We start from the raw sequence: 17048 nt of genomic DNA on the forward strand, positions 1-17048 counted from the left end.
ACCCGCTCTGACGTCAAGCTCTCATTGGAGCCTTCGTATTTCCCCTTCCACGCAATCCTCCTCGTCAAGTCGTCAGCGATCCCAACCAAAAGAGGACACTTGGTGGAATGGCGCTGGGCTAAAGCGGCCAGCGCTACCCAGGGCTCGCATTCCGTGCACTCCGTCTGGTGCTTCCCCCCCCCCCCCCCCCATCCCCTCGGCAACCCTGCGCTATGGCACAGCCGCAGAGGCATGGCCTCAACGGGGACGTTTTCCAAGCCCAACTCGGTCCATCAACCCCAATACCTGCTCCGTACTTCCGTAGGGGGGAGCCTGTGAGCATTGCAGGCGTCATGAATGGCGCCCGCACCGCACGTCAACAGGTAGCCTCTCCTTCCTTGTGCCCGCTGGTACCTGCTCTGCTCTGTTGGCCTCTCCTTCCCACTTTCTCCCAACGAGACACCAGACGCCGCCTTGCCGCCCGCCGCTGAAGGAAAGAAACAGCGAGAAATAAGCCGTACCCCACCTGCACTGCCCAATGACGCTCTGCCCAATGACGCTCTGCCCAATGACACGCCATGGTTTCATGTTTTTCTTTGTCGTTCCTGCTTTGCAAGTGGAGCCCCCCCTGCCAACACTAGCGCTTGGCCCCACCCCCTGGACCCCCACCCCTGCGCCTGCATATGGATACTTTTCGTGATCGAAATCGAACACCGTGGTGGCGGGTCTGTCTCTACGGACCAAGCTTTATGGCTCTCCTTGTTTACCCACAACGTTTCTATCTTACTATCTTATATCCCTCCACACCCGAGCAGCCATCGCTTCTCTCCTCCTTCTCTTCTCGACATGCTTGCGACGGATTTCACCCTTCTCTTTCTCGTTTTCGCTTTTGGCTTTGGTGACAACTAGTCGAATTCCAATTCCCCTCGTTTTATCGTTGTCGATTTCCCCTTGGACAAAAGACAATCTTGGCGTCGACTCTCTTGCTTCGTTCGTCCCCCCTCGCCCTTACCATGCCTTCTCTCGTCGCTCTGGCCGCGGCCATCTCGGGCGCCAGTGCCGCTTTCCAGGGCTTCAACTACGGCTCTACCTTCACAGATCGCTCACCCAAGGTCCAGTCGGATTTTGAAGCCGAATTCAAGACTGCTGCTGGCCTCGAGGGAACCAATGGGGGCTTCACGAGTGCCCGACTGTACACCATGATTCAAGCTGGCAGCGACAGCGATCCCATCTCTGCCATTCCCGCCGCCATCAAGACCAAGACCAGCTTGCTGCTGGGTCTCTGGGCTTCGGCGGGCCAGGATTCTTTCAACAAGGAGGTCGCCGCTCTCAAGAAGACGATTGTCCAGTATTGCGGCCAGCTCGATGGGCTCGTCGCTGGTATTTCTGTCGGCAGCGAAGATTTGTACCGCATCTCCCCCATCGGCATGAAGAACTCGCCCGATCCTGGCGCCTCTCCCGACACCCTTGTCAGCTACATCAAGCTAGTGCGCGACACCATCAAGGGGTCTTGCTTGGAAAAAGCCCCCATCGGCCATGTCGATACTTGGACCGCGTACGCCAATGCAACCAACAAGCCCGTCATTGACGCCATTGACTTTGTCGGCATGGATGCGTACCCTTACTTTGAAAACCAAAAGCCCAACGGCCTGGAGAATGCCGCCAAGCTCTTCCAGGCCGCCATTGACAACACCAAGAGCGCCACCGGGGACCTTCCCATCTTCATTGCCGAGACTGGCTGGCCTGTGAGCGGCCCCACGGAAAATAGCGCCGTTCCTGGTATCGATGCTGCCCAGACCTACTGGCGACAGGTCGGATGCCCCATGTTTGGAAATGTCAATGTCTGGTGGTACACTTTGCAGGACAGCGCCCCCACCACCCCCAGCCCTTCCTTTGGCGTCATCGGATCTACTCTTACCACCAAACCTCTGTATGATCTCTCGTGCGACGGGTACAAGAATCAGACCTCGGCCAACCCCAGCAAGCCCGGCCAAAGCTCTGCTCCCGCTTCTACTGGCGCTCAAATCCCCGCCACCACGGCTCCTTCCAACGCCACCCAAACCACAGCTCGCGGCGCTGCCAGCGGGTCGGTCGCTCCCACGGCCCCTAGCGGCACCACGGGTGTCGTGACCGTTCCCACCAATGCTGCAAGCCGTCTGAACATGATGGCCGGTGTCGCTGCGGGCGTCGTCCTTGCCGCTGCCGCCTTGTAAAACGGCCGAACGGATCGGATGCCTTTTGAGAATAATCGACACACACATATATATATATTTATATATTTATATCAATGCTATTTTGACGACAAAAAAGCGGAGAAGCTGGGTCTGAGAACAGAGATGTCTTTGGTCTTGTTGCATGTGACGTATATAACGCGGATTAGGGTAAAGAGCATGACTGGATAGACTTTGGTGATTATTATAGCTGTATAGACGCTCTAAAGGAAGCACATAATTGATAATTGCCCCACGCAGCCTTTATGCGTGACTCTCAATAGCCTCGCACCTACGGAGGGAGTATTTATCTTCGTATATATACTTTCCTACCCACTTTCCTATCCGCTCTGCAACCAAGCGGCGCCGTTTTGCCGACGCATCCCACTCTATAACCAGGCCAACTCACAGGAGGTAGCTGGGCACATCCACTCGGCGGTACGTAGTATGTACAAGCTACTGACACTGGTAAAAGTCGATGTCTTAGGGTCAAAGAGATGCGTATGATTCCGATCGCTTGGATCAACGGCTGTAAATGGCAGTCTGCTGACCAAGGCTATATGTACGGAGTACGGTTGCTCCGTGAGTACGGGAGTAGCTGGGTACCCAGGTACCTTCCTCTGTTATACATACCTACCTCTCCTCTTGACCCACCCGTCCCGGTAGGTACCTAGCTCACCTAGCTCCTACATTAGGAGGTATGTAGGTACATTCGTCTCGTGCCTACTAAATCAGGCACCAGGCTAACGGAGGCTCGGGTGGCCGGCCATAAGGGGGCGGGGGCTAAAAATCTTAGTCCGCTTCCAGCTTGACTCGATTCCCGCGCTACAACTTGCCTACCTTATTAGTACTCGGGTCCAACAACCTCTGACTGTCCTTGGCGACTGCTTTCTATGCCCCGCTCCTTCCTAGATTCTCTTGAAAGGGAACCTTGGGAGTTTTCCAAGCATGCTGCGCGTGCGAATCTCAGCCGTGGCTTTTCTCCTTGCCCTAACGGCCAGCGTGATATCCTCGACGCATAATGTCGCGGGAGCCACGACGTTCGAGGCCATGAGTCTGCAGGAAGTCGACGAGCGGTTGCAGGTATGATGACCCCTTTCCGTTGTCCCGAGCACAGCCTCGCCCTTTGGCGCCAGCAGACAGGAAACCGGGGGCCGGGGGGGGGGGGAAGAAGAAGAAGAAGAAGAAGAAAAAGAAGAATATTAATCGCTTGCCTTGTCTGCAGACGTGCCCCATCGTCCAACATCTCTCCTCCGCCAAGCACGCCCACCATGCGGCAGCTCCGTCGACCCTCACAACGCGCCTCTTCGCAACCCTCTTCCCCGGTTCTCCGGCCGTGAACGCCCTCCTCGCCACGCTGTATATATCCGGACCGCCGAATTTTCTGCTCGCCCTGTGCCCTACCAACATTGACCCGTCGTCGCTCAGTGTCATGGTTGCTTTCGCAGTGGGAGGGCTGCTGGGCGACACGCTCTTCCACCTGCTTCCCGAGATATTCTTGGGTGAGGACGAGGCCGACCGGGTCAAGTTCGTGCTGGTTGAGCCCAACAGGAATCTGGTTCTGGGGCTGGCCATCCTCGTCGGGTTCATGACTTTTGTGGCCATGGATAAGGGGCTGAGAATCGCTACGGGTGGTGCCGGTCACGATCACGCGCATGGACACGCCGGACACGCCGCGGATGAGGCCAAGGCTGTTTCGACGGGAGTCGATGGCAATGGCGAGGTCAGGTCTAGGAAAAGGGGCAAGGGGAAGGAAGACGGGCACGCTGCGGCGGAGCAGAAGGGAAAGGAGGCGAACCCCAGCGTCAAACTGGGGGGGTATTTGAACCTCATGTAAGCCGTCCTCTGCTCGAGACAGAGGGAGGGAATCCTGCTGACGAGGTCGCCAACAGCGCCGACTTTACCCACAACATCACTGATGGTCTGGCCATGTCGGCCAGCTTCTACGCCTCTCCTACGATTGGCGCCACCACAACCGTTGCTGTCTTCTTCCACGAGATCCCCCACGAGGTGGGCGATTTCGCGCTGCTCGTGCAGTCTGGTTTCTCGAAACGAGCAGCCATGGCGTCGCAGTTCGTCACGGCCATCGGCGCACTCCTCGGCACCTTGATTGGGATCGCCGTGCAGGAGCTTGGGGGCGCGTCTTCCGAGGGGGGCGAAGCGGGAATGCCGAGGAATGGCGGCCTCTGGGGAACTAGTTTGGTGAGTGCTTTCGGCTTTCGCATAGCCCCTGGTCCAGAGGCAAGGGGAAGAAGTGGCTAATGGTCAAGCGGGACGGGGCAAACAAAAAAAACAGTCATGGGGCGACATGTTACTGCCCTTCACGGCCGGCACCTTTCTCTACGTCGGCACAGTCGCCGTGGTGCCGGAACTTCTTGAGACGGGGCCCAACAAGACGGCCGAGTTGCGCAAGACGCTGGTCCAGTTTACGGCATTGGCGGTGGGTGCTGGTGTGATGCTGTACATCTCGTGGCATGATTGAGTGAGGGGATCAGGTCAGGTAACGCAAGACTGCCGGGTGGTCTTGCGAGCCGCGGACGCCGCACTTTGGACTTGGGCAACGGTAACGGAGGGATCTGTCCAATGGGCGTGTATGTTGGAAACGGTGTCAAATGTGTGGTGTGAATCCCGTCTGAGTTTGGATGCAGCAACGGTCAACGGGAGTCTTTGCGACGACGCGGCCATACCGCCATGCCGCCATGCCGTCGATGGGTTTCAGAGTCTGGCACGTCTTGAGCGATGATAAATACAGACAACGAGCGGCCGACGGCCAATACGAGAAATAGCACAAAAGCGGCAAAGACGCAAAGGCTCGTGATGGGGTCGATTTCTTTTCAAGCCCACAGGCCGGTTCCCAGGACGGCCGACTGGCAATGTCTGACACCACGTTTCGTGTACGGCGCGGCGCGGCGCGCTCGGCAGGGAGGGTGATTGCCACGACAACTGTGCGCGCCGCCCTGCCCTGCGAGCCTACCGACCGACTTGGCCGTGCGTAGATTCGCTTGGAGTCGTTGTGGGCCGATCACTTTGGCAAGTCGGGGGCAAGTCGGGGCGGCGAGGCAGCGCTAACCCAGGCCGGCACATGGTGCATGCATGGTGCGCGACGATCATGGCACCGTAGCAAAAGCGAATTTTGCACGGCAGTACTGGCAGGACGTTTTGCCGTCGGCTAGGCTCGCGCAAGGCACAGGTTCAGGTTCGGGTTCAGGTTCGGGGTCGGGTTCGGGTAGTGAAGCTGCGCGCAGAGAGGGCGGGCGAGAAGGAGGAGAAGGAGCTTCTCATGGAGGGGCGGGGGGGGGGGGGGAAGCCTATCTGCGTCACGTCACGTGCTTTGCAGACTGGTGCCAAGGATCCTCTACTGGCCGGCGTCTTGGTCTGCCGCCCTTTTCTCACAAGGTCTATTGAACAATTCGCTTCAGGCTGCTTCAGGCTGCTTCACGCCTCGCCCTTGAATTTTTGCAGACGCAATCTTGAGCCATCGTCTCGACTGTGGAAACTAATCGTCACCTCTGGAGCTGCCCTCCTCCCCCGTCTTTCCCGTCAAGCCGCAGCTTTGCATCCCGGCCGCCCGGCTCCAGTACTTAGATGCAATGGCCATCCTCGCAAGCCCTGGCGACGGCCGCAGCGCATCGGGCCTTCAAAACCCCTGCTCATCAGAGACCCGACTGAGACCCGACTGCATCAGCATCGACATTGACCGGACCGGCACTTCAGCTCCAACGTCTACACCTCGGGGTCCACGGTCTCGGGCCGTGCCGTTTTCGAGACGCAAAAGGACACGCGGTTTGATGGTTTCGACATCACCCTTGTCTGGCATTGCCGCCACTCGCCTGGATCTCGTTCAGCAGTGCCCGCCTCACTCATTCCGGCCCTTAATGAAGCTGCGAATGCCCATCGACAGGGCTAGCTTGCCCGAGAACAAGGTGTTTGCTGCCGGCAAGACGTAGGCCGTTCCGTTCCACTTCGTCATACCGCATCAGCTTACCATTGGAGCTTGCAATCACCACTGCTCCTCCCCAGCCGTCAAGGATTTCCACCCGCGGCTACCGCCAACCGTCGGCTTCTGAGCGACCAAGCACCCCAGATGGCTCGGGTTGAATACTTGGGTCAAGGCCGGGGCCCATGGCAAAGCCACCGAGCCATGCGCTGCTCTGCAGAGGATCATGGACGGTCACCACATGCTCAAGGTGCTCCCGTCGCTTCCAGAGGAGGCGCCTCTGGACAACACGCGCAGAGACGAGCGTTACGGCATGACTCGGAGCAAAACCGTGCGGAGAACCCTCTTCTCGGCCAAGGCTGGCAAGTTGGCCGTCACGGCCGGCCAGCCAGCCCAATGGCGTCATGCCGTCCGCCGACGGTCACAGAGCGGCCAGCTCCGTGGCGCGCATCGCCCTCGAGTTTGAGCCGGCTGAGTCGGAGAGCTGCACTCCCAGAATCAACTCATTAGTGTTTGGGAAAATCGTCTCGTCGACTTTTTTCGGGGCAGCTCCGACGGATCTGCTGTCGAACCTGGGTAGTCGAGCCACGAACGCGCCGAACCCGTCGTTGAGCTACACTGCGACCAACGTCCTATTCAACTACAACAACAGAGAGACCTGGACAAGGTTGACTGGCAAATGTGCGACGTGTCGGGCCGTCGCGACTCGGGCTATTCAAGCTCGGGCATGCTGGATGAGGACGAGCCGGGAACGAGTCGCTCCGACGACGCCGGCAGGAAGAAGAGCGAGAAATGTCGTGTGCGACGACGGGCAATTATCGAGGTGCTGTTCGACATGCCCTTGTCCAGCAGAAGGATATTCCTGCCAACCTTTGATTCATGTCTCTGTCTCCCGTACCAACACGGTGCATCTCAGCCTCGCTGTCGGACCGACCAAGACGACAATATCGCTGGCGGTTCCGCTTAAATCGGCGTCGACATGATGAACGAACCGCGGCATGGGGGATTTGCGCAGCTTCGAGAGCGCGAGTTGCGGAGAACGACCCGAGTGAGGAGGGTGATGACGGCGATGCTCGGCGCGGGCTGTCATGCTTCCGAGGTACGATGAGATTCGGGCGCTGTGAGAGCGGACGCCAGCCATTAGGGCTTGGGAGGTCCATGGAAGTCGATTGGTGTCTTGGGATTGGGTGGTTGATGGTGCTGGCGTATCCAGCCTCTCTCTGTTTGTTTCGGGGTTGGGGAGGTATGACTGACGAACAATGGGCGAAAGCCAGCAAGGCGTCCAACTTGGCCCGTTTGGGCATTCATCTTGCTAAGACTGGTCAAGACCAGGCGGATGCAATGGAGATGCAGAGGCAGATGCAGATGCAGGCAGTCGTATTCGACGGATCCTGCTGCAGTTGTGCGTGGCTATTTGAATGCAATGGTTGCCCAACATGTGGACGCCAACTGCAGCAGGCGGATGGACCAGAGCCGACATCGGCATGAACCGATTTGATGCCCGCAGGGGGGCTTCGGGCCAGCGTGGCACCACGCACTGCAATTGACTGGACCTGGCCTGACGGGGCCTCCGATGTCGCTAACCACATGCAGACCTCAGTTTCACAACATGGAAGGTGCCTGGCCGGTGCCGGAGCAGGTTGCCTGTTTGGCTGCAGCAGTGCCGCTGCAAGTAACCTCTGGTAGCGGGGGGTGTGACCAGACGCAGCCAGCTGTTTCCACGAGGCCTCGAGGCCCCAGACCCCAGGCCACCCCCCGGGCTATGAAGTTGAATTTTCGCTGTTATTCCGCATCTCCTGCCTTGGAAAAATGAGTCTGGCGTTGTAACCCGTGAACTGCTGCTCCGTTCTCTGTAACTCCGTACGGAGTTATGGCTTGGTGATTTGGCCCCCATAGGTGGGGGGACTCGATCAAAGTGGAACGAAACATGTGTGCCAGTGTGGCGGCAGCCCCTCTCCGTCAGGATTGCTCTCCCTCAGGATTGGTTGGTTGTACAGAGCACGGAGCGCGGAATACCCACTACCCCAATGCAAGTACAGTCTGGTACTTGTTGCAGCTGTGGGCGTGCATGTGCATGTGCATGTGCTTGTGCATATGCTTGTACTTATACTTACTACTTACTACTTACTTCTTGCTGCTTGCTTCTTGCTGCTTGCTGCTTCCAGATAATAAATTTGAAGCTACATACAAGAGAGACGCGCCGTCGCCCAAGTGTAAGTGTTAACTCTGGCCCCCTTTTCTGCCGAAAGACTTTGGCATCTGGCATCTCCCATCTCCCATCTTGCGTCTCCCATCTTTGCCTCTCGCCTCTCGCCTTCTTGCCCCACTCCCTCCGCATCAAAATTGAAAAGCATCACACAATCCTCCCTTGCTGTGCTAGGCGCCGCCCAGCGACCCCGACCCCTTCGAAAACAACTGACTGCTGTCGGCTGTTTGGTTTGGCCTCGGCTCGGCAAAGCCCACGCCAAGTCCAAATTCCTGCGCGTCAGACGGTGGTGCCCGGCTAACTCCGGAGTCGGTGGTGCGCTCACTTGCATTCCAGTCGCTTGACCTCGACTGCACAAAGCTCTTCCGGCGCTCTCGTTCATCGCGGGTTCCTGGCATGGCTCTCGGTGCCGATTCCTCTCGTTCCCACCTCTGAATTCATTCATTCCCTGCTGGTCGGGCCCGACACCGATAACAAGGCTCGCTCGCATCTGCCGTGGGTTGGCCTGTCCCTCGGACGAATCTTTGCCATCGCCATCCAAGCGAACAACTGCCCCGTGATTGCCTGTCGATCCGGCTAGCCCTCGAGTTTCCACGAGCATCGAGCCCGAGTACTCCGGCCACTACCCGCGACCGTCGATCGTTTTCCTACAACATCGGCCTTGGATTAGCCAAGAGACACGAAGCCGCAGCCCGCCATCGTCTCAGCCAAGATGATGTGGGAGGGCAAGATTCGCCTCGCTGGCCTGCTTTTCCTCGCATTCTTCTCCCCATCCGATGCTTTTTACATCCCAGGTAACCAAGACACCTAGTCAAAACGGCCAGCTGGCGCCTCTTCCTGCCCAGGGTACTGACTGCTGCCAGGATGGTCGGTCAAGAGCTATAAACCGGAACAGCATATCCCCCTCATGGTCAACAAGATCTACTCCGACAACACACAGCTGCAATATGCGTACTACCCTCTACCTTTTGTGTGCCCGCCAACCGGTCGTCACAAACCTGGCACAGGCCTGCTGAGTGGTCAAAGCATCTCCTTGAACCTGGGCGAGGTCCTCCGAGGGGATAGAATCATGGCCTCGGATATCGAGCTGGTCATGGGCCAGGACAAGCCCTGTCAAACTCTCTGCAACAAGCAAATATCGCCCAGTGAGTTGGAACGCGCCAAGGAACTGGTCCGGGATGGCTACGTAGCCGAGTGGATCGTAGACAACCTGCCTGGCGCCACCAGCTTCGTCACCGTCGACAAGACGAAAAAATACTACGCCGCTGGGTTCAAGCTTGGGTACACCGAGGTCTCGCCAAGGACGGGCAAGATGCACTACTACCTTTATAATCATCACACGATTGTCATTCGATACCGCTCCGCGGCTGGACGTGCTGGCGAACGGGGCGAAAGGATCATTGTCGGCTTCGAGGTCTACCCCAAGAGCATCGGCAGCGCCAACAGGCGGGACAGTCAAGGATGTCCCGTAGACGTCCAAAACGTTGACGGGGCATTCGAGCTTCACATGGCTGCCAACAAGTCGGCGGCTGCCGCGCCCAAACACGCCGATTCTTCGGAAGCGGCCAAGGACGTGGCCGGTGGGACAATGACCATTCCTTACACGTACGCGGTGTACTTTCGCGAGGACAACAGCGTCGAATGGTCCCGCCGCTGGGATTTGTACTTTGTCAACCAGGAGGAGAGCTCTCGCATCCACTGGCTGGCCATTGTCAACTCGCTGATAATTTGCGGACTGCTCACCGGCATCGTCATGATCATAGTTGCCAGGACGGTACGCTCAGACATCAAGGGCTACATGGATGCCGCGGCAGAAGATGGCGGGCTGCGGTCGAAGCGGAAGCAGCCATCCGGCAAGCGCACGCCCGGGGAGAAGAAGGCTGCCGGCCTGCTTGAACAGGCCGGGGCCGGCGACGACGCGACCAAGGACGCCGACGCGTCTTCCGACGACGAGGCCCTGGAGGACGTGACGGGATGGAAACTGCTCCACGCCGACGTTTTCCGGACGCCCCGGCGCGGCAACCTGCTGGCGCCCGTCGTCGGCTCGGGGATGCAGCTGATGTTCATGGCGGCGGGCTTGGTGCTGCTGAGCGCGCTGGGGGTCCTGAACCCCAGCTTCCGCGGCGGCTTCATCAGCGTCGGGGTGGGGCTCTTCGTCTTTGCCGGCCTGTTTTCCGGCTACTATTCGGCGCGGGTGTTCAAGAGCTTCGACGGCAGGGACTACAGGGCCAACGCCCTGGTGACGGCCCTGCTGTTCCCGGGGCTGGCCTTTGGCCTGGTGTTTGTCCTGAACCTGTTCGTCTGGGCCCAGGCATCCAGCACGGCGATCCCGTTTGGGACGCTGGTGGTCATGACGCTGCTCTGGCTGTGCATCCAGGTGCCCCTGGTGCTGGCCGGGTCGTACTACGGCTTCGCCAGGGCGGGGGCGTGGGAGCACCCGACAAGGACGGCGCCGGCGGCGCGGCCGGTGCCCCGGCGAGCGTGGTACCTCGAGCCGCTGCCGTCGGTGCTGGTGGCCGGGCTGATTCCCTTTGCGGTCATGTTCATCGAGCTCGTCTTTGTGTTGCAGTCGGTGTGGCAGGACAAGAGCGGGTACTACTACGTGTTTGGGTTCCTGGCGGTCGTCTCGGCCATCCTGGCCGTCACGATTGCCGAGGTGACGGTGGTGACGGTTTACGTGCAGCTGTGCACCGAGAACCACGACTGGTGGTGGCAGTCGTTCCTGGTCGGCGGCGGCAGCAGCCTGTGGGTGTTTGCCTACAGCGTCTGGTACTACGTCTTCAAGCTGCACATTGGCGGCTTCGTCAGCAGCATGCTGTTCTTCAGCTACAGCTTCATGGCGTGCTGCGTGTACGGGCTGCTGACGGGGACGATTGGGTTCCTGAGCGCCTATGCCTTTGTGCGACGAATCTACGGGTGAGTTGGTTGGGCCGAATCCCGCTGCCTTTCTCCGTTCTCTCTCTCTCTTTTTTTTCTTTTTTTTTTTTTTCTTCTCTCTTTGATCCTTGCAAGCTGACGTGGACTTGCTTCCAGCGCCATCAAGGTCGACTAGAGACAATGCGCGCAAGGAGATGGGCGAACCATTCCGGCCAGCCGCAGCCGAGCTTGGCTTCTCGGGCGCCCCAGCCTCGGGGGTTGTTTGCTTGCGCCTCCGCGCGTGGATCCGAGGCGCAGCGTAGTCGTGGCTGGCTTTGTCAGGAAGACGATGAAAAAGAACCAGTCTTCTTCCCAATCTTGGCTAGAATTACCACGGTTACTACCCTAGTGGCAAGATGCTATCAGATAATCGATGGATTTCGCAGCTTCGTCGTATGATTGCTTCTACTTGGGACATGCATGGCTTACTCTTGGGAGATAAGCAGGGGCTTATCAGCACGGGCTTGATCTCCGAGAAAAGCAGGGCTTAATCTTGGAGACTTTCATGGCTTAAGCTTCGAGAAAAGCAGGGCTTAGACTTTGAGACATGCATGGCTTAATCTCCGAGAAAAGCAGGGCTTAATCTTTGAGACAAGCATGGCTTAATCTTCAATACAAGCATATGACGACTGGCAGAATCAAGCAACCAGCCAACTACCGATCGCCGGGAGTGGCGCGACGGGTGTGGGGTACTTGCCGTGGGCTACGAATCCTTGAGCTGTGCGTGGCGGCCGTTGGGCGGCGTTTGTTTATACTGCATGCGCTTTCTGCTGGGCGATGTTTTGTTGTACTTGTGATGCGAGCGGCCGGGATACTGCATATGATTTGCTGTTATGCGACGGAGATTTGCCATTACGACGTGGGCCGGGTTGTTATGCTGGCGGCTGCTGCCATGGACCATGTCCTCAACAGTTAGCTGCATAACGCATTGATGGGTCGGCTGGGACTCGGGGCCAGACCAGCGCTCATGTCGAGGGCTAGGAGACTTGAGACAGCCAGCACCCTGCGTCGAGAGTCCGGGCAGAGCGAGTCGACCATGCTTTCCTAGACGCCAGCCGCTTTACCTCGAGTGCTGATATCCAAACAAAGCCACCGTGTGCGTCTGTGCGTCCCTGCGTCCCTGCGTCGCCAAATCGTCCATCAGCCTCCGTTCTTCACCACCACGCGACCCCGGGGACAGTGGCTTTTTTGCCCACGCGCGCACGCAAAAAAAGCGGGTGCGACGGCGGACCCGGGGTTGGACAGGCACCAAGCAGCGCGGGGTTGCCGACGGGACGGAAGCAGCCGGGAAGAGCGGGGGCCGGGGGCGGAGGGCGGGGGCAGGGAGCTTCCGATTCGTCGTGGCGGCGGGCGGCGAGAGAGCGGGCCGGGCCGAGGGGCCTCTGGGTGCGTCTTTATCGCGCGGTGTTTTCTTTGCCAAGCCGGCTCGCCTGAGTAGCAGAAGATGCAAGGAAGGATTTCGCATCCATGCAATGACATGACGCTAATCCTGAAACGGATTGCATACCTGCGCACACATTTTTTCCACAAGCAGCTACATACATGCATGGCAGCTTTTTTCGCCTTTTTTGGCTCTACTACATATTTCTCCTTGCTACACCACCCAACGCTTACATATGTAGTATCACGACTTTTGGCCGCATAATGGCCTCAGGAGCGCCTCCGATATCCTACGTTATACCTTCATCTCAAATTGAGTGTGGATGTTTTATATATGAAGATGCAATTACTGCAATTCAGGACTAGCAGCGTCTTGAGGGCTTTATGTGCAATATTAGCGGCAAAAAAACGCAATCAGGACGACTCAGTCGCCAGAGCAACCACGGGCCACGGCCGTGTCGTCCTCACGTGCATGCCAAGGCTCGCGCGACTCGCTGAAATCTACATCATGATAGGGCCCCGTAACTAGTCATGATCCCTGAAAGTAAACCCTTCCCCCCCCCCCCCCCCCCCCCCCCCAGCTTCCTCTTCCCGCGCTTGTAGGTAATAGGTTCCACTTGCTGCAGCATCACGACGACGCTTGCCGCTCTGCTTTATCAGCCGTACGACAAGCGTCATGGCAGAACAGCCACCGCGAGCGAATCCAAAGTGGGCTGCTTCCCAACGTCCCAACAGGAGACACACATCTGCCTCCCACCCCAGCCCGCCGAGTTTGCGCCAAGCTTTCGACCCGTCCGCGGCATTTGCCCGTATACGGCCCGAAAAAGCGTCGCCAAGGTTCTCGCGAGATGCGGGCGGGCGGGCCACGATTCGGCAACGTTGGCCTGATGCCAGCAGCCCTCCTCGCAGGTTCCAGGGCCGCATGCCCAGGAACCATCAGAACCTATCGGGCTCTCGTCACGGCTAGATAGCTAATGACGTAGCGCCATGCCAGCCAGCCCGGTCCTTGTCGGAAAAGTAACGCCCCCCATGTGCGTTGTGGAATGAAAGCAAGGATTGCGTCGAGGAATGCTGCCACGTGCCCGTACGTGCCTGGTGCCCTCGGCGGGCCATTGTGCGGACAAACCGGCTCTGGCGTCTCCGGCAAGTCTTGTATAACTGCAGCAAAGACTGATTCCGGTTTTGGTTTTGGTTTTGGTTTTGGTTTTGGTTTTGTGTTTTTCGTCTTTGACTCGTTGCCTTCCTCTTGCTGTCTTTCATGCTCTGGAAAGGAGCAGCTGCCATCGGTTCAACTTCTCGCTCTGCCGCTTCCGACACGTACGACGTACAACCTTACAGCCAACCCAACCGCTGCTTCGCCACGCCGCGATGGATGTGGACGAGTTCAAGTCCGCGGCCAAGGCGGTCATTGACGAGAGTAAGTCGCCCGTCCTTGTCCTTGACGGGGTAGATGGCACTCCCTCCCCCCGCGGGACTCTTTTGCCTTGTTGCAACACGCCATGTCTGGCGCCGTCTGCCGTCTGCCGTCTGCCGTCTGCCATCTTTCCCTCTCCGAATTTGGCCGCAGGGATGCATAACATCCAGAGACCAGTCGGCTGGCCATCCAGCCGTCCAGCCGTCCAGTCGTCCATACGTTCCCCATTCAGCTAACCGTTGCGCCCCCCTGGTGACTTCCCCAGTCGCCGAATTCCACCAAAATGTCCCTCTCCAACGCGTCGTTGCCGACGTCAAGCCCGGCTACCTGCGGCCGCTCTTGCCGCCCTGCGCTCCCATGGATCCGGAGCCGTTTGCTTCCATCCGCGCCGACGTCCGCGACAAAATCATGCCCGGCCTCACGCACTGGTCCAGCCCCAGGTTTCTGGCCTTCTTCCCCTGCGCCAGGAGCTATCCCGCCGACATTGCCGACATGTACTCCAACGCCTTCAGCGGCGCCCACTTCAACTGGGTCTGCGGCCCTGCGTGCACCGAGCTCGAGGCCATCGTCATGGACTGGCTGGCCCAGGCCCTGGGCCTGCCCGAGTGCTACACGTTCGGCGGCTCGACCAAGGGGGGCGGCGTCATCCACAACGGCGCCAGCGAGGCCCTTTTGCTCGTCATGGTCGGCGCCAGGGAGAAGTACCTTGCGGCCAGGACGGCGCACCTGCCCGACGGCCCGGCCAAGGAGGACGAGGTGTGGCGCCTCAAGAGCAGGCTCGTGGTCCTCGGCAGCACCGGCGCCCACTCGAGCACCAGAAAGGCCGCGCAGATCCTGGGTCTCCGCTGCGTCTCCATCCCCGTCTTTGAGCAGCACGGCTTCGCGCTGCAGGCCGCCGACCTGGCCGAGACGCTCGACGACTTGGCGGCCCGCGGGCTCGAGCCCTTCTACCTCACCCTCACCATGGGCACCACCGACCTCTGCGCCGTCGACGACTTTGCCGGCATCGCCGCCCTGCTCCAGCCGCGCGCCGCCCGCGGCCTGCCCGAGATCCATGTCCACGTCGACGCCGCCCACGCAGGATCCGCCCTCATCCTGCCCGAGTATCAGCACTACGCCAAGCCCCTGGCCTCCTTCCACTCCTTCAACTTCAACCCGCACAAGTGGCTGCTCGTCACCTTTGACTGCTCCGCCACCTTTGTCAAGTCCCGCCGCGACCTCACCAGCACGCTGTCCATCAACCCGCCCTACCTGAGGAACCAGTTCTCCGACGGCGACGTCGTCACCGACTACCGGGACTGGCAAATCACCCTCGGCAGGCGCTTCCGCTCCCTCAAGCTGTGGTTTGTCCTGCGCAGCTACGGCATCAGCGGTCTGCGGAGACACATCCGGAACGGGATAGCCCTGTGCGAGGTGCTCGAGGCCAAGATCCGCGGCAGACCCGACCTGTTCACCGTCTTCACCCCCGCCAGCTTTGCGCTGCTGAGCTTGAGGATTGTGGGCGCGGGCGAGCAGGAGGTCAACACGAGGACGCAGCAAGTCTTTGAGAGAGTCAACGCAGCCGGCGAGTTTTACCTGACGGCCACCGTCGTCGATGAAAAGTTTGCCATCCGTGTGTGCACGGCCGTTGCCGACGTGAGAGAGGAGCACGTGCAGAGAGTGTTTGAGGTCTTGGTTGAGGAGGCCGAGAGGCTTCACCTCTTTTCCTTCCCCGGGCCAGCGTGTCCCCGTCTTTAGCTATCGCGTCATGCATGGGTCGCTGGCCACGTTGCAGCGTCGACTCGTGGCTGGATGCGAGAAGCGTGCCGCTAAGAAAAGAGCACATGTCGTCGAGGCTCGCCACGACATGGATCCGGGACGGGGCTCAAGGATGCTTGGAAACCAACCCCCCCCCCCCCCACACTTTTGATGACCGGCTGGCACACACATATTGTGTGGGGTTGGCAGGACCTTGTTTGTTGGAAAGTTGGAATGCGCAGGAAAAATGCCGATGGGTAGTCGTTTAGGGTTGCAATTGGAATGCAGGAATGCAGGGATGCAAGAATGCAGTCAGCCCGAGATGGCAGGCAGTCTGGAGGAAGGCGTCATGAATAAAAAAAAAAAAAAAGCCTCACGTGATACTTGTGTAAGCGAGAGCTATAGGCGGGAGTCGGTGTCGGGAGTCGGGGGTCGGGGTTCGGGACAATTAGTACCGAGTCACGCGCGCCAACTCGACTCGGCCAAACTCTATACATCATAAAGTTTGTGCAATCCCCCATCCACATCATCTACATGTGATAAAAACTGCAATAAATAGATGATGGAATATACGCGAGATTTTACAAGTCTGCGTGCGCGATCATCACCCAGGATAACGCACGTTTCTCGTATACACGCGTATGTAAGCAGTGAAGCGTGTTGAGCCATTGCTCAGCCGACCGTCGATGTTGGCCGCCTGAAATGCTGGAACAATTAGTCTGGTGTCTTGGAAGTTGGCGTCACTTTTTACCTGGCGTAGCACGCATCACCTCACGTATTCGTGCGCAAATAGCACTAATTCTTTGCTTAGGGACCCAAGATAGGAGGTAGGTAGGTAGGTTAGGTAGGCTAGGTCTGGTACTTTGTGGAAATGCAATACCTCGCGAGACACGTTTTACCTACTCTGCAGAAAATTTTACCCGAGTACATATAGGTAAGATACCTACCTTGGTAGCTGTGCGCTGGAAATTACAGCGGAGAGGCACATCCTCTTCTGTACGTCTTATCTATACGCCATACCACGCAATCGAAACAATCAACTCACTCACTGTATACAAGAATGGAGACAGAAAAGAACCAATTTGCTCATAATGTACCTTTTCTGTATCACCTTCTGCAAAAGCCCACTTCTAGAGGTGGCATTGCGCACCAATATATTATGCTTGACAAGGGAAGCAAGCGTGGCCGACTTCTTTCTTCATCCTTTCCGCCTTGCTTCCCCATCGGTGGCTCCGGGTGGGATGATGACGTTCTCTTTTTGAAATCCGA

General features: G+C 58.3%; 5 protein-coding genes across 5 annotated transcripts; all 5 read left to right on the forward strand.

Annotated features, from left to right (window-relative positions):
• Positions 1-992: 992 nt before the first annotated feature.
• UV8b_04913 (uncharacterized protein) lies at positions 993-2192 on the forward strand (the record flags this gene model as incomplete). The annotated part of the gene is made up of 1 exon (XM_043142411.1): positions 993-2192. One exon carries the CDS (start codon positions 993-995, stop codon positions 2190-2192), a length of 1200 nt encoding a protein of 399 aa, XP_042998345.1.
• A 945-nt stretch (positions 2193-3137) lies between these two features.
• On the forward strand, positions 3138-4671 carry UV8b_04914 (uncharacterized protein; the record flags this gene model as incomplete). The annotated part of the gene is made up of 4 exons (XM_043142412.1): positions 3138-3272; positions 3415-4022; positions 4082-4391; positions 4486-4671. 4 exons carry the CDS (start codon positions 3138-3140, stop codon positions 4669-4671), a joined length of 1239 nt encoding a protein of 412 aa, XP_042998346.1.
• A 1108-nt stretch (positions 4672-5779) lies between these two features.
• UV8b_04915 (uncharacterized protein) lies at positions 5780-7093 on the forward strand (the record flags this gene model as incomplete). The annotated part of the gene is made up of 3 exons (XM_043142413.1): positions 5780-6132; positions 6274-6586; positions 6707-7093. 3 exons carry the CDS (start codon positions 5780-5782, stop codon positions 7091-7093), a joined length of 1053 nt encoding a protein of 350 aa, XP_042998347.1.
• Positions 7094-9044: 1951 nt separating this feature from the next.
• Positions 9045-11384, forward strand: UV8b_04916 (uncharacterized protein; the record flags this gene model as incomplete). Its single annotated transcript, XM_043142414.1, has 3 exons — positions 9045-9126; positions 9196-11248; positions 11366-11384. The coding sequence occupies 3 exons, from the start codon at positions 9045-9047 to the stop codon at positions 11382-11384; spliced, it is 2154 nt and encodes a 717-aa protein (XP_042998348.1).
• Positions 11385-13996: 2612 nt separating this feature from the next.
• On the forward strand, positions 13997-15779 carry UV8b_04917 (uncharacterized protein; the record flags this gene model as incomplete). The annotated part of the gene is made up of 2 exons (XM_043142415.1): positions 13997-14045; positions 14308-15779. The coding sequence occupies 2 exons, from the start codon at positions 13997-13999 to the stop codon at positions 15777-15779; spliced, it is 1521 nt and encodes a 506-aa protein (XP_042998349.1).
• Positions 15780-17048: the final 1269 nt, after the last annotated feature.

This window comes from Ustilaginoidea virens, chromosome 4, assembly GCF_000687475.1.
Source record: "Ustilaginoidea virens chromosome 4, complete sequence".
NCBI lineage: Eukaryota > Fungi > Ascomycota > Sordariomycetes > Hypocreales > Clavicipitaceae > Ustilaginoidea > Ustilaginoidea virens.